Source organism: Opisthocomus hoazin, chromosome 10 (assembly GCF_030867145.1).
Source record: "Opisthocomus hoazin isolate bOpiHoa1 chromosome 10, bOpiHoa1.hap1, whole genome shotgun sequence".
NCBI classification, from domain to species: domain Eukaryota; kingdom Metazoa; phylum Chordata; class Aves; order Opisthocomiformes; family Opisthocomidae; genus Opisthocomus; species Opisthocomus hoazin.
Genome location: NC_134423.1, coordinates 22,280,981 through 22,297,165, shown reverse-complemented (window position 1 = coordinate 22,297,165; position 16,185 = coordinate 22,280,981). Strand labels below are relative to the sequence as shown.

At 38.0% G+C, this 16,185-nt stretch overlaps 1 protein-coding gene across 1 annotated transcript in view; it reads right to left on the bottom strand.

Annotated features, from left to right (window-relative positions):
- The window catches only part of ADAMTSL3 (ADAMTS like 3), a 195,170-nt gene that overhangs the window by 87,835 nt on the left and 91,150 nt on the right, over nucleotides 1-16,185 (bottom strand). Inside the window, exons 4-6 of the mRNA XM_075431302.1 lie at nucleotides 13,819-13,946; nucleotides 11,371-11,416; nucleotides 4,196-4,432 (exon numbers count right to left, since the gene is read on the bottom strand). Coding sequence (XP_075287417.1) covers nucleotides 4,196-4,432; nucleotides 11,371-11,416; nucleotides 13,819-13,946 — 411 coding nt within the window. The remainder of the gene's footprint in view (nucleotides 1-4,195; nucleotides 4,433-11,370; nucleotides 11,417-13,818; nucleotides 13,947-16,185) is intronic.

Below are 16,185 nucleotides of genomic sequence, written 5' to 3'. Positions count from 1 at the left end.
TGCGTAGGCAGAATACAAGTCTCCATGCAGGGATTCCTCCATACTCTGAAATGTACTTTACTCCGTGCATTTGCTAATTAATGGAACCCAGCAAAGAATGCCAGGTTCAGGATAAAGGCTGACTTAACACAGAGCTACCCCAAAATCAATTCTTCCTTCGAAGAAGCTATTTGAGGTTTGAAGGCTAAAAAGGAGGAAAAGGCAACATGGACATTTTATTCTTATTTTAAATATTAAAAATGGATTGTAAATGTTCATTTTGAAAAAAAAAAAGTGCTTTTTAAACCACTATTCAAGAATTAACTACTCTGAATAACTTTTGAGAAATACAGCTTTGTGTCTGCAGTAGCACTGGATGGAAAGGAAACACTCCCTTCTAAATATCTGAACACCAAACCTCCTGTGCATCTTGCGCAGTCCCTTAACATATTTACAGGCAAAAAGGTGTATCTACAGGAACCGAAAGGGAAAGTACGCAAAAGCCTTAAACAAGGACTTTGAGAAAGCAACTCTCAGAATAAAAGGAGTCAAGATTCAGAAGAAATTAATAATCTGCTATGATTTGAAGTTTAAAGCACTAGCAAAGTTCATTAAAAAAAAAAGTGCAAGTCTTCCAAAAGCTTACAGGAACTGTTTTCAATGAAAACGCCAACAGATATTCATACCAAGCATAAGAGTGCTTTGGTGGTGAGTGAGAGAGATACCTGCTTGCCATATCATGACACATGACAGAAAAGAACTAGCATGGCAGAAGCTGATGGCCCTCCATTTGACATATGGGATGTGTTCTGATGTCAGCTAAATTTATGCCATATGCTGCAAAGCATAGTGTGGTGTCTGCCTTTTTTGGAACACAAACAACTTGCTGACACTAAATGGAAAGTTCACCACAGGATTTACATCATCTTTGACCTAGTTGTGACAATCTAGGACAGAACTACTCAGGCTGCTCCTTAGGACTCCAGATATTTTGGGTGATCTGTGTACTTCTTGTCCAAACACGTTACTCCGTATTAGAAGTCATCAGTGTAACCATTTCTGGTACTGACACAAGTAACACCCCATTCTGCATTCTGGCAGCAAAGAGCAGGTCTGCATTAATTAAAAACAAAAAGCAAGGAGAGGCAGGGCCCCAAAGCAGGCAAAGTAACTGGGTAAATGTTGCCCACACATGTGTCTGACATGCAGATGTTTTTAAGTGTCTCCACCCACATCCAGATGGGCACAGCAGGAATATAGTACATGAAAAAATGTGTTGGGAGTTGTGCAGAGACTAGAAAAAATATCAGAAGTGTGAAAATCCTCCCGGCAGTGAAGTTTTGACCTGTCCCCATTTAACACAACAGCCCCAGATATTTGCTTTGGTAACAGCAGCACGGCAGTAGCAGACTAAAACATGATCAAATGGTTTGGCCGAGTTAAGCCTCAAACAACCTCAAAATATCTTCCTCACTTTTCCAACAAACGTCTCCCTGCTCCACCACCTTGAGCTTTTACTTCCCCTGAAGCTTCAACCTCCTATCCAGAGAGCAGTTTTGCTGTCTCACAATTTTCTTTGACAGGGCGTTACTCAGTTTGACTCTGCTGGCTCCGGGAAGTGCAAAGAATCAGAACTGACGCTGGACAACAGGAACTCACCGTCCTTGTAAATTCGTACGCTGCCAAGGAGAGAGCCCGAACAAGAATCCAAGAGGCAGAATTAGTGACACAGCCCTACCTTACCAAGAAGCAGCAAACAGATGAAAGTGAAATCCTTTTGGAGGGGGGAGGAGGGGAAGCCGAGATCTTGTAAAACCTGCCAACTCACAGACAATAAATGAGTAAAACCAGCACCAGTTGGAAAGGCACTCGGGCAAGCCAGTCTCCTTATACTAACTCTTTGGTGCTCCCAGGCATACAAAGATCTCCACATCAGCAGTATGACATGTTTGCTTAGATGAGTTAACTGTAAAAACACTTGCCAAGTTATTTGCAGGCTGTGCCAAGCATGTTACAGAACCCAACAGACTGATCTTATAGCAGCAATTGTAGAGAATCACAATTTTGCTGTCTCTCTCTTAACAGCAGTTGACTAAATAACCATACTTTTCCAGTTAAGATTAGATGTCGATTTGTTTTCTTTTCCTGCTTGAACAGGAGTAGCAACAGAGCTTGGTGTCAGTTTCTGAGGACATACCCCACCTCCCGCAGTCCCTTTCACAAGTAGCTAACCTTTCTGCTCTGCCCCCAAAACAGTCTGCAAGGAGAAAAATGCTATTCAGATGACCTTTCACTTCAATTCATTGAATTTCAATTCAAATCTTCACCCCAAGAAAATTTTCCAACACTAAATTACCAAACATATACTTTAAAAAGGGGCAAGTATTTTTCCATTTATACAAAAACACCTCAGCAATAGCCAGTGACTTAAAGGAAATAAAGTGAAAACACCTAACTGCGTATGAGGTTAAGTTATAAACTAATCAAATTGCAGAATTCACAGCACAGGACACATACTAACCATGTTTTGTTACTTTTTTTTTTCCCTGAAGAGGTTTGCTCACACTGAAAAATATTTTTGTGGAATTAGAAGCAGTAGTGAAAAAAAGGAAAAATGGAAGAGATGGGGAAAAGAAAGCGATTCTCATCAACAGTGTAAAAGCGTTCCAGTGCCTGTTTCTGGCATGGTTCATTTCTTCTGCCACTACTTGTTTTATTCTAAAAATGGATTATTTAAATTTCCAAATATTTTATATACACATGAATACTACAAAATACTAACAGGAGACATCGAAGGCAGACCTTTTACATATACCTTTCAACTGTTCTTCACAAAACTGGATCCACTCTAAAGTGAATTTTGTGCTACGTATGAAAGATGGTAGATGTTTGAAATCACTGTGGGAGACACTGGAAACCCCCCAGCACCCTGAGCAACAGTCTCACAAGCCTTTGAAAAACCCAGAGCTCCGTTAGATTCAGCATGACACTTCTGTGCTGCAATGGACACAAACGGCAAAGGCTGCTGTAGACGTAACCACCTAGCAAAGGCTCTGACATCCTCCAGGGTGAAAGCGGGTATTGGAAGAGGAGACATCACTAAGAATATTGCAAAAGAAATGTATTATTTGGCAAGTGCTTCCAGAGTTTATAAAGGTATATCCTATTTTAAATGTGCAGGGTCGTGAACACTGTTGGATGACACTGTGAAGTACTACTGACAAATGGGGTCTCTTGCAGGAGAAAACTGTAAGGAATTCTTCTTCTGTTTCAGAGGCAGCAGATGCGTTGTGTGTTGGCACGACTGGTATTGGAACTGCAGTATACACAGAAGCCACATAAAACCCTCAGCAAGGTCCAGATCATATATTAATGTTTCTGTAATCCATGCACCAGTCTTCTGCCAAATGTGTCCAACTTTCCCCTATAATGGAGCTATTTTGCTCACTGGGCCATATCGTGCATTTTTGAGTCACACACATTTTGGGCATTTAACAGAGCAGCAACCGCTTGCAGAGAAAGAAAACTAATTGCAATAACATATCCATCCCATATAAAATTGTTCTGTTCGTAAAACCTGAGATTGCAATATCTCTTTGCTAATGAGACACAGGCAAAGCTGGCAAGCCTCAAATATTACAGCTCTCCGTTTTTACACCAATTGTGTAAAGTTGATAGCGTACCTCAAATAATAATAATGATCATAAATATATCTAGAAATGTAGATTCCCAGTAAAAAGATACTAACAATCAATTCATTCAATCACAACATATACTCATTCACCCACACAAGATGACAGACGTATACACTCACACCTGCCATTCTGGGCTGGATCCCACAAAATATCAAATTTTCTCCTTAACAGAGTTCATAAGACTCAGCAAAGGACTAAAATGAAATGCAGGGCTATGTAATTTCAACACACCCTGACAAACAAACTAGAGGTTAGAAAGCTATAACCAGTTTCATTAATTTTTACATGTACAAATAGAAGAGCGAGTGAATCTTGTTGACCTGCTATTTACATATAAAAATATCAATAGCTAAGGCAGTCAGGAACTTCTGTGTGTAAGAAAAGTTATCTACAATCCATTTGGCAGTACTTGCAGATACATCTAAAGTAAAGTGATACATAAAGACGACAAATAACCAAAAAGCACCCGCTCATGAGCAAAGCGCCTCACAACAAATGTCATCTTTACCCCATGAATATACCTGGCATATTCCACTGATGCACATGTCCAAGGATTCAGTATTGCATCGAGTACCATCTAGTACTTTCGGGGCAAGCTCAACAATCAAGTTCTTTCCCAGAGCTTGACATTTCAGGGCACACGGTGCAGCAGGGTCATTATACACAGGGATCCACTCATAAAAATGTCCCTGGTATTTAACGTCGTTGTAGGCTGAACACTGCTGTGCTCTAAAGTCACCAACATCTGAAGGGCAGTCCTAAAAACAAACCACAAGAAATATCTTTTTAAGCAGGGAATACTTTGCATTTGCAATAAAGTTAACTGATGAATTACACGGAATCTATTCAGGAAGGCTTGGTTCAAGAACTGATCTGCTATGACAAATATGCCATATTGTGAAGTTTCACTGTGTGTATTAAAACGATTTATGTTGCTTAATCCATTGCTTGCAGTGCAAGTAACAGAATATCATGCATATTCCAGTAATAACAACATAACTGATAGGAGAGAATAATTTAAAATGCTATTTTTTTATGACACTATGTACTACATTTAAAGTCTGGTTCTGTAATAAGAATTAACTTCTAAAGAAATCTATATATTTTAAGTGGCAATAATGAGATGTCTGACATTTAATAATTCTCTTCTCAATAGCTTTTTTTCACTTAAGGATTTCTGAGTGTTCTACGCTCATTCATCAACTCATAAGTCAGAGTAACAAAAGAGGTATTATTTCTACTTATACATAAAGAAATAAAAGTTTGTCTAATTAATTAGGCAGTATTGCTCAGAAAGGGAACAAATTGGTAACTATCGATTACATAGTTCCAGTTCTAACGAGACAGTTCTGTACGTCCCCCCATACAGAGCCTCAGCACATACAGCTGGAAGATCAAATATGAGAACTGTCTAAAATAAAATATTCTAAAATATTTTTTCTACATAAAGCTTTGCACCCAAACAATGATGTTAATATCAAACTACAGTGACAGGAATGGAGATGAATATTGATTTATTCAAAAATAACTTTGGTAAAGTACTGACAAAGGAGTTAGTGTGTCAAACAATTTCTCACTAAAGACTTCATTTGAAAGTATGTCCAGTGTCAGGCAGTCCACACACCAGACTGAACGGATATTCTTCCAAGAATTCCAACTGCACATATAAGCCAGATGTGAGGCTGATTTTAACAAAGTTTTGTTTTCATTGGATGTAAGACTGAAAGATTGTGATGTGTCAGCTGAACTCATGGAACTTCTTACTGAGTATTAGTTAACAATACTAACCCTGAACACAGCTTCAACCTTATCAGTGAACTGAACCTTCCCTGAAAAAACTAACAAAATACTAAGTGCATGACACAGTACTGGAGAATAAAACATACATAAGAAAGGTTCGAATTCCAGTCTGATGCCATCAACAAGGTTGTCCTGACACCATTTTGCTCCTATGAATCTGGATGAGTTGGCATCACATTAGTTTAATACTTAGTCAATGCCTTACATTTTTTTCACCATAGGAAACAGTAACCTAGAAATCTCTCTGGTTTATTTGTAGTCTGCATAAAACACCTTCCAAAACCAGTATTCTCTCTGCTGATCAACACGTGGAATTTTTGCAACTGAGCACCACGCAATTCACTGAGATTTCCCAGCAGCACTTCTGAACTCTGTCCAGGGCTACACCTTACAGTGACAATAACTCAGAATGATGCTAATACATTTGTATTATTTTTAATCTGGGATAATTCTGGTTGGAGACGTATTTTTTTTAAACTATAAAACGATAGAATAAGACAAGGAGAAATTACAGTTACTGTAATTCTTTGAGAGTTTTACCTCTGCAAAATCCCACAAGTGAGAGCTTCTAAAAACGTCAAGCAAATACTGTTAGAAAGCACCCTTATTTACTGCAGTGTCTCTCCCGAGAAATTCACCAAGTTTGCACTGGTGTAAATGAGAGCAGAATTTGGCTCTGACTTATCTGTCACCTCTCATTTTCCACAATAGCAAGTCTAAAAAGCAGAGAGGACTTCAGAGTTCATATGGATACCATATGGTTCCCTTCCACCGTTGCAAATAGAGAAGCAGCTAAGGATAAAAATAATAAGTGGAAGTTAGATTCAGGTAAAATTAGGAGCAACATTTCAGAGCAGTGTTATTCAGCCATGCACAGCTACCTTTTCATCACAAAGAATGAAAGAGCTATCTGTAAAACAGGCAGAGCGATGGCCTTAGGCTGAGGTTTGACAAGCTGCTGTTACAGTTCATTATCACTGGGTGTTGATGCAATGCCAAGACACAAACAGCACAATGTCAGGACGTCAGTCCATGGTTACTGTATGTCTCCCATTGATTCAACACAATGCAGCTCCTTCCTTCCACTCGCTTCCTGGCTGCTTGGGAGCAAGGGAATTCTCATCTCCCTCTTCTGTTTTGGCATCTTCAAAGAACACAAAGTGATCCTGGCAGCTCGATTCGCCTGCCAGCTCCACCTGCTTTATGTTTGAGCTGTGTTCAAAAGCAGGAGCATAAAAAGAGCATCACAAAGGGATATCAAAGGGCTGAAATTATTATCATTCGCATTATATCAGCATTTGAATGGCAACCAAGTTCAGATCCCTGTTTTCCTGGCAACAATACATATTTGTATAAAGAAAGGAGTTTATAATCTAAACAGAAAGACAACTAAGCATAGAAAGGAATGTAATCAAGACAACAAGAAGATTTCTAAACTTCAGGTTAATGACATTAGAGCAGGTCAGAAAAGTAAGAGGGACTTTAAAAAACAGAAAGGAAAAGGGGGAGCAAGGTACGGGAGAGGCAGGTGAGGGTGAAGCATGTTTGGGAAGTGGGCAAGGCCCCACCATCAGACAGTGATCCACAGGCCCCAGTCCTCATCCTGTCTGTACGTCTTTTTGGTTTTAACTGATTTCAGACATCAATTTATTCCGTCATTCCCTCTTCCCTCTCAATATTCTACATTGTTTCTTGTTTGTTAAGTATTTGTTAGTAATTTGAGGATTTTTCACATTTCCTAATTTCAGCAATAGCTTTTGCCCTACACTCAATCCCCTGCACCATTGGCAGTCTGTTCGTGGGTTCATACACTACATAAGGAGCCGAAGACATAGGTATGAGGTCTCATACATGAAAATTTTGGCAAAATAATCGCATCCAGATCTTGTAGTGGAATGAATTGTATTTATGACATGACTTATGAACATATTATTAGACAGACCAATCTGAAAAAGATGGTTCAGACATGACTACCATGCAGGTTAAAAATACATATACTCCCATTCTTTCTGTAACAGATGATTAAAACCTCCTGCATTCAAAGGCTGGCTTCTTATGAAATGTATCATTTTAGTTTTGGCAGTGAGCACTCTTACCCTTTGAAAACAAAGCTAACCTGGGAAATCTGTATCTTTGCAGGCAATGTTCATGTGCAAAATATGAAGGTTGCATCAGACCCTGTGACTCCTGCCAATAATTACTCTGCTGAAAAAAGCACAAACGAGAAGGCAAGAAAATTCCCAGTAAAAGTGATGACACCAAAGAAAAGTCTAGCCCTTTGTCTAGTTTTATTCTTTGAATTTCATTTTGTTGAAACCTAGTCAAACCCGATGAAGTAATTGTTTTGTTTTCTGTTTTGAAATTAGCTTCAGGTTCTATGTTTTTCCTATGCAATTTTCAGTCCACTTCTTAGTAAAATCAATATATCTGAGCTAGAAACCCTAGCCATGAGAGCCATACAGTACATCAGTATTATAAATACAAATTCAAAAATGAACAGATTAGAAAGAAACTATGCAACTCAAGGTGAAATATTATAGGACTAAAGTAGACAAATTTAAGCCAAGATTTTCTGAACAGGATAAATGAGCTGGTTAAGAAGTGGATGCTAGGACAATAATCTGATTAATACGTTGAACAAGTGTAAGCATTATTTGTGTATAATAAAAGTTTATAATAGAATTAAACATGGGCAAATCTGTTACAAAGCAGTGTTTTTTCTTACTGTAGAAGACTCACTCTGGCAAATGTGTAAGTGACTTTTTGGCACATAAGAATGTGAAATTTATGGAGAAATGGCCCAAATCACTTGTTCTATGAATAGGACCCTGAAGGATTATCTTAAACACTTCCATATAGTGTACATCATAGCATTAGAATGTAACAGTATATACAAAAATGGAAATATAAAAAAGGGGGGTTAAGAAAGACTGAAAACCTCATTGAACAGCATATAATGAATCGTTTACATAGTTTATTTCTCTGAAGTTTCTATAAGAAAAGCTGAAAGCACACATGCAAGTTTTAGGAAATCATGCACCTGGCATCTCAGTTATGATAGAAAGTGTACATATGCCTTAATCTCAGCAATTGTTTTGTTGCTAAGACCTTGAATTAATTTTCTGATTGAAATATCACTAATATTATTCTGGAACTAGTCTTGAGTTCATTGAACTTACTACTATTCTATTACAAATCCAGATGAAACCAATTTTCTGGTAAAATGATTCTTGTTCTTTTCGTTAGAATGACACACATTAAGTTGTGCTTCATTTGTACTCCCCAATATAGATGTTAGTAGTGTAATGTATCACGTAGCAAAATTACATTTGCAGACAACTTTACACAGTGTATATATACTGAATGTCTCATATGGTTAACAATAATACCTACTAATATGGAAAAAGGCTAGTATAAACTCTTAATTTTCAAACTAAAATTTTACTCCTAAAGTGAGAAGCATTCATTAGAAATAATGCTTTGGGGAAAATTATATCATTTGAAACAAAACTGGCCTAGTAGTCTGAAGTTTACATTAGCCGTAAGCTCCCATTTCAAGGTTAAGTCAGGTCTAACACTAGGTTTGAATTCAGTGACACCAAGTTCAAAGATCAACTGTATTAACAGTGAAATGTATTTTTCTCAGAAGTTCTCTACTATCTGATCCATAATCTAGGAAAAACCGTTCCTGAGAGATTCTGGCTGTATCTGAACTGAAATGGAAACCTGATTCCTTTCAGACGTGCCTCAGAAGCAGAACTGTAAAGGCAGCTTCCTGTCTGGAAATTAACATCTGAATCATCATAAATTCAGATTCACATACAAGACGCTTGCCACTTATCGCTTTAAAGTAAGACCTAAAGTTAAAAAACAGGCCCCAGTGACTTCAGAAAAGGTCCTTGGGAGTTCAGAAAGGATATGGTAATCATCTTAATTTTCTCTATGTTGAAGCATAGAGTGCCTTCACGTCCATCAGATTTTTACTGCATAATCCTTAAAATGAACAGTGTCCACAATTGTTCTTACTTATCCTAAAAGCATGAAGACCTCTACTTACAGCAGAAAATATGCCCGAATTGATCTCATATTTCTCCCTTTTCCGTACATAGGGTAGCTGTCTAGTCCTTTCACTGGAGGAACAAGGTATAACACATTGAGTTGTTTGTGCTGCTGCATGGGAAGCTGTAGTGCACGGGATCAAGCAGTCGGAGGTATAGTACTGTATACAACGCATGCAACTAGCTACCTAGATAAGGAAGGTAGCAAGTATATTTTACAGTGGCAGTTTGTTTACTGCTTACATACTGGCTGGCTCCAGTTTAGCTTATCACATAGCTTTAAAAGATCATTGTATTTTTTGCATGTTGCATTTTTAGCGATGAGCTAAGGACATTGTGCACAAAACTGCTAGGCCTTTTCTGCTGGAAGGACAAGTGACAGACTTCGTCTCCAGAATCTGATTTTTGCATGCACTGGGCCTGATTCATTAATCACTTCCACCAGCTTCTGCCAGCAGAAACTTCGGCTGTGAGCCGCTGCGGTGGAAAATCCATCCAACACTGAGTGGAGTGTTAGAGCCACTCAAGGTGCTAGCAAGCCTTGTTCCTGAGGAGGGCAGAAGCCAACTGGCACACATGAAACTGTAGGTGTGGCCAGCTGAAGAGGGGGAATGGCCAGTTCTCCCAGGAGATCCACTGCTTTGACGTATTTACTGGGCAACTTCCAGTGTCAGGCCTCCTAAGGAGAACATGTCATACATACTTCACAGCTGCCTGCTGCTGGCAGAAATCACAGGGCTGGCAATGACACGAGTATCACCTGCCCTTGCGTGGGTACAATTCAACTCAAGGGAACTGCAAGCCTCACCTGGTAAGGGGTATTTGTGTGAAAATTGCTGCTTTTCTCCCAGAGGCAGAAGCAGATTAATCAAATGCACTACAATTAAAAAAAAAAAAAAAAAAAAAAGCAAAGCTTTTGATTTAAATACTTACTTAGCTTCTCTCTTTTCTGGAATGGGATTATATGAATGTCACATTGTATTGTAAGGTAAACCGTGCAAGAGGATGACTGCTAACCATAAACCATCCTGAATTACTATGTTTGTACACATGGTCTGCTGATCAGTGGTATCGCAAAGTCCTGCATGAGCTGCTCACCTTGAACAGACTACAACATCTGGGGTGAAAGGCAGCAGCTGTTTAAACAGCACAAAGCGTCACTACAGCTCAGTGGAGAACAAGTCATGAAGTAGGCTGTATGTGACTGGTTTTCATAAAACGTGTCTGTAAAAATAAAATGTGATTGCATCACAGTAACTGTATAGTCAAATCTCCAGCTTTACATTCAGTCTCAGAAATCGGCTATACAAGTGCACCTGAATATACATGGTTTTTGTATATAAAAATATAAAGATCGGGGCTTAGGCAAGCAGAGGAAATAAAAGTAGTAATCATACAGTTTAAGATTTGAAAGGGACACAGGCCATTAACTTCTTTGCTCATGTGAAGAGTGCTACCATCTCATTAATGATCACAAATGATCAGGAGCTCAGTTTAATTCTTCATCCGAAAGACAGCACCCCCAGGAAACACACTTCCTACTTTAAGAAGAGAACTGATTTGTTAATCCTCCAAAATGTGTAACTCTCCTAATAAATGACATAAAACTTTCTGAATCACAATTGGCACCATAATTTCAAAAGCAAATGTCCATTTGGGAAGCCCAAATTCGAGACCTCATGGTGTCATGCAGACTGAAATCTTTAAAAATGGTAATAATGATGGAAAGAAAATTAAGCGCCATAAGGTTTTAAACAAGAAGCAGCATTTCTTAAACTTTAACACATTGTTTGAATAAGTAAAAGAAGCTGTAAAATAGGATTAAAGGCCAGACTCACATTACTACTGCAGGTTTTGTATCGAATATTCCGACCTTCACAGTTCCTGAAAAACAGAGTAAAAATGGTTACACTGCATAACAGCAACAGACAACCCTGCCTGTTTTACAGCTAGTTATTCTCTCGAAAATTAGACTTTTATTGCTACTGCTGTACCATAATTTGGACTCAAAATACAAAGTTTAAATACAAAGAGGACCTGGGGACTCAACAGGTTACACTGCTGGCTCTCTTCAGCAAAGAATGTGGTTCTTTGCCTGAAAACCCAATTTACTGCAAACCTTATGAAAAATATATTTATTTCATGAAAAAGATTTCACAAGGCATCCCTAGGCCTGATCTATGATGACTTCAGCAAAGCTATTTCTAATCCAGGGGATGTAACACAGAAAAAAAGAGGATCAAAATATCTAAGTAATCCTTTCATCAAGCATAAGGCTAATGAGCATTAATTTTCCTTCCTTCTTTAGGAAAGAAAAAACAGCCTCAATTCTTTCTTTTCTCCCACAAACCAAAGCAGTACTTTTGAAGAACAGCCTGTAATTTTACTGACCCAAAGCCACATGAGCAGAATTCATCGTTTTACATGAAATATAATTCTCATGGACTGCATGCATTTCTAAGGCGCCCAATGCATGTGAATCCTGAAATCCAGGCAATTTAGATCCTCAGCAAAGTCTGTTGTTAATAGCTGAAATAACAGGCATGTAATAAGGTCATATTTATTTATTGTGGTCTCATAAATATGGAGGTGTGCTGATTTCACACTTTTTTTAGGGACATAGTTTGCCGAACTCAGTAACTGATTGGCACTTTCACACAGGGCAAGATATTCTTCTTAAGAATGGCAAAATCAAGTCCTTGAAAGAACGGGAAACATATTTCAAATGACTTGACAGGAAATTATAATTAGTGGCATCTCTAAAACCAGGAATAATGTTTTGGAATAACCCCTTCATACCAAAAAGACCTGCCTTACATTAAAGAACGTATGAATACATAGCTGGTAATTTACAGCTCTTGGACTAGATGTGCCACTTTTTGCATGAAAATTGATTGCAAATATTAAAAAATTCTTTAATATGTGTGAGGGATTGAAAAATACCATTTGAAAAGGAGAGAACAACGGATGCCTGGAGCAAGAGTTCAACCAGCTCAGTTGAAGGTACAACTCTCCAAGCTCAAGATATTACATGTCTCAAATTTCCAATCTTTTGTAAGAATGACTGCATCACAGCGTGCAAGTTAAAAATGTTTATGACACATACAAAGGTGAAAACTTTGTTTCACATTTGCGCATTTCCTGCACATTACAACAACAATAAAATACAGGAAAAAAACCCCTTTTAACCTACACATTTGTCAATGTATGGAAAACATATGTTTTTCACAGGGTTACACATTAAAAATATTAATAAAACCACAGTGGAATTTATATTGCTACAATTTATTGACCTCGTTTCACAGTCCCTAACACACTGGTAGAATATCACGGCTTCTTGCTGGAAATATTACTTTTCTCAAAGATCTTTGTGCATTTCGCACAAAGAAGAAACCAGCAGTGTTCTAATCATTCATTTTTAGTTATGTATTCCATACAGACTGCACCTAACTAGCGTATTACACTACAAGACTTCTTTAAGAAAAATTGACTTCCTGGGCAATATTACATTTAACTGAAAAAAATCTGAACAAAATCAAAATTTAAACATAACCAGCAGTTTTTAAAATGTTTAAGAAGAATTCTAGTAAAGCAAGAAATTATGGATGCCAACACAGATGCTTCTAAGCTGGTTGGGATCTCTCCTTGCCTGACTACAGGCCTATTGCATTACTCATACTTTTGGGATTGTAGCAATAAGTCCTGCGTTAGTCCAGCTTTACTACTGAGGTAAATTGTTGTCACCGCTTACACCGTTCTCTTCAAGCTACACTGAGGCTTATCCATGAAAACATATGGCCACCAGGAGCACTGCATAGAAAGAACTGGCAGAGGACAGGTTTGCTAACACAGAGCAGCATGTGATACACGTGTATGTGGAGTAAGTCACTTGCTTTTTACTACAGAGAAGACAAGGAGGAGCCTGCACTTGAACATTATTTCAAGTAATGTTCAAACGCAGGCTAATTTGTATGCACATAACTCGCAATGCGCTTTATGTTACAGTGACAGGGACTTCTCTCAGTATTTGACTGTACTAAATAAGTGATTCTTGTTATTCCACAAACATATTTAATAACATGCCAAAGTTCTATCAGTTGAAGACTCAGATATTTATCTAATATATTTAAAAAATATGTTAAAAGCAGGATTTCATAACACTTCATCTGTGCAGAGCACTTAGTTCCAGAAACAGAAGCAACAATGGTTCTCTACAGACACCATCAAAGGACAGGGAAATACGGCAGACCTGCAGAGGAATAAATACATGTAAGCATGTGGCTTACCTGCCATTTAAACATCTCCTCAGCGAGTAAGAGGCTCCCCCCCCACAGGTCCGTGAGCAATCACTCCAGGCCCCCCAGGCATCCCAGGAGCCTTCCTTGTCTTCATCAGAGCGGGTAATTCTGGAGGTCTGAAAAAAATGGAGGATGGAGAGGAGAAAAAACCCATCAATTGATTTGGTACATGTTTTACTGCTTGGCATTAATAGTACTGAGCATGTCACTTTGCTGCTTACAATATTTCAAAACTATTGAATATTTTAATGTATATTTATATGCAAAAGGAAGGTGAATCTTTGGAGATACAGTGTATTTGATGCACTGCTTTCTGCCGACAGACTGCTACGTCCAAATACGCTGTCGTTGCCAACATACGTATGTCCAACTCTCTGTGTAGTAACTACACATTTGATCTCCAGCAGCCAGACCAGGCATTGTGTTCTGAGCAGGATGTTGGGCTTTCCAAAACACTGACCAAAGGAGTTTCACTTCCAGGACTAACAAGAGGGTGAAAGTCTCTTTCTATCTCCTCAGGGGTGCCTGCACTCAGCGGTAGTACAAAAATTAAGCACCTCAAAGCTTCTGTAAAGTGTATGCTGAGAACTGCAATCAGGGAAGGAAACCAGGAATACAACTTCATTACAAAAATTGCTATTAAACTGAAAGAGATCAGGGGAAAAGACTTAGAGATTTATTTTCAGGCTACAGCAATGAAATGCAGATTTAAGCTTAAATTCACTAACACAGGCTTCAAAAACATTGTTACCAGACACCATAAATATAAAAACTAAAGATTTGTGACAAAATCCAAAATTCTGCTTTACCCCTTAAAATTGTCATTTTTTATTTGCATTGTATCCTGTTCAAGAAAATCGACCTTTCCCAGACAAAAATTCTCAGAACATTTTAGAACATGGTAGCTTAGCACCATAGTTCAATATTAAAAAGTAATGTGAATCAAATTATTCAATAATGTACTGCTTTAAGAGAGTACTTTTTGGTTTATGATTTTCTTCATGAAGAAAACATAGGAAAATCAAATTCAGGATTTCCCCGAGCATTTCTTTGACTTCACTACAATTGTTCAGCAGCTGCTCCATCTACATCCTACTTTCATTCGTCTGTCCCTGCAACCTTTAGAATTACTCTCTTGAAAAAACATGCACAGATTTCTATAACAAAATGTCAAATATAATGATTCATTGAGAGTTGTCAGACATATGATGGGCCTGTTATCATAAAGAAATTAAGATTTTAGAACCCTAAATTAAACCTAGATTGAAATGAAAACACCAATTTCTCTAATCACTGTGGTGACAGAGTTTGCACATAAACTACTGCAAACATATTAACTCTATTACGAATGAAAGCCTTATTGCAGATAAAAATGAGGCAATGAGTCATTTACCTCAGGTGACAGAGAACACTGACTGATATTTACTCTGCCCCAATACAGTCACAAATGAGAGAACAAGAAGAGTTTGTCCAGTCTTTACTGAAACAACTATTTATACAGCCAATTTTTTATTCCCATTGCCTACAGTGGGCATTCCAGGCAGACCTCAGATAGATAAATAAAGGCACTACATTCACACAACTATTTTATTTTTGACACCATAGAAAGGCACAGCTCAATCAGATAGTGCTTCAAAATATTTACTCCCCCTCCCAAGAACAAGTGCAAAGACACACCAACCAAAGGGCTACCTGTCTGCAAACATAAGGCAAAGAGATAAAAACATTACTAAATAAACTGCATCTCAGTAAACATTTAAGTCTTCATAAGTGCCAAGAAAAGAAAGATGTTTAAAATGCTGAAAAGATTTTCATGAGTGACTAGATCCAGAGAAATGGAAGAGATTAGTATATAACCTAACACTAAACCAGATGAACACGCTTTAGTAATCCATATTTTCTCTAAGAAATAACTTAAGTAAGCTCATGAGAACAAGACTCAGGCTTATTTTCTTCTACAAAAGTGATTTAAAAGTGAAGTATGTGTAATTCAAATCTTATGGTACAAGGGGAAAAAATACGTAACTGTCCTTAAATTCCACAGTAAGATAAAGGCAGCTTATCTTCAGCCATGAAGAAAGTTGACTCTGATGAAAGCCTACGAAGCTTGAAGTGAAAATGGCAAACAATAAAAACAAAGCTGTTTTCAAAATAGCACCATACAAGGAATATGACTCAGTACCATGCTGCGCAGGCAAAGGGATTTTCTCCTAAATATTACAGAAGAAAAAAAAAAAAATCACTTGCCACAGAACTTGAAAAAACTGGCCTGTTTCTGTGAATGAGCTGTTACACCTCAGATGCATTCACACCGTAGCTCTATGTATCACTATTGAAAAAGCATCATTTTAGAAG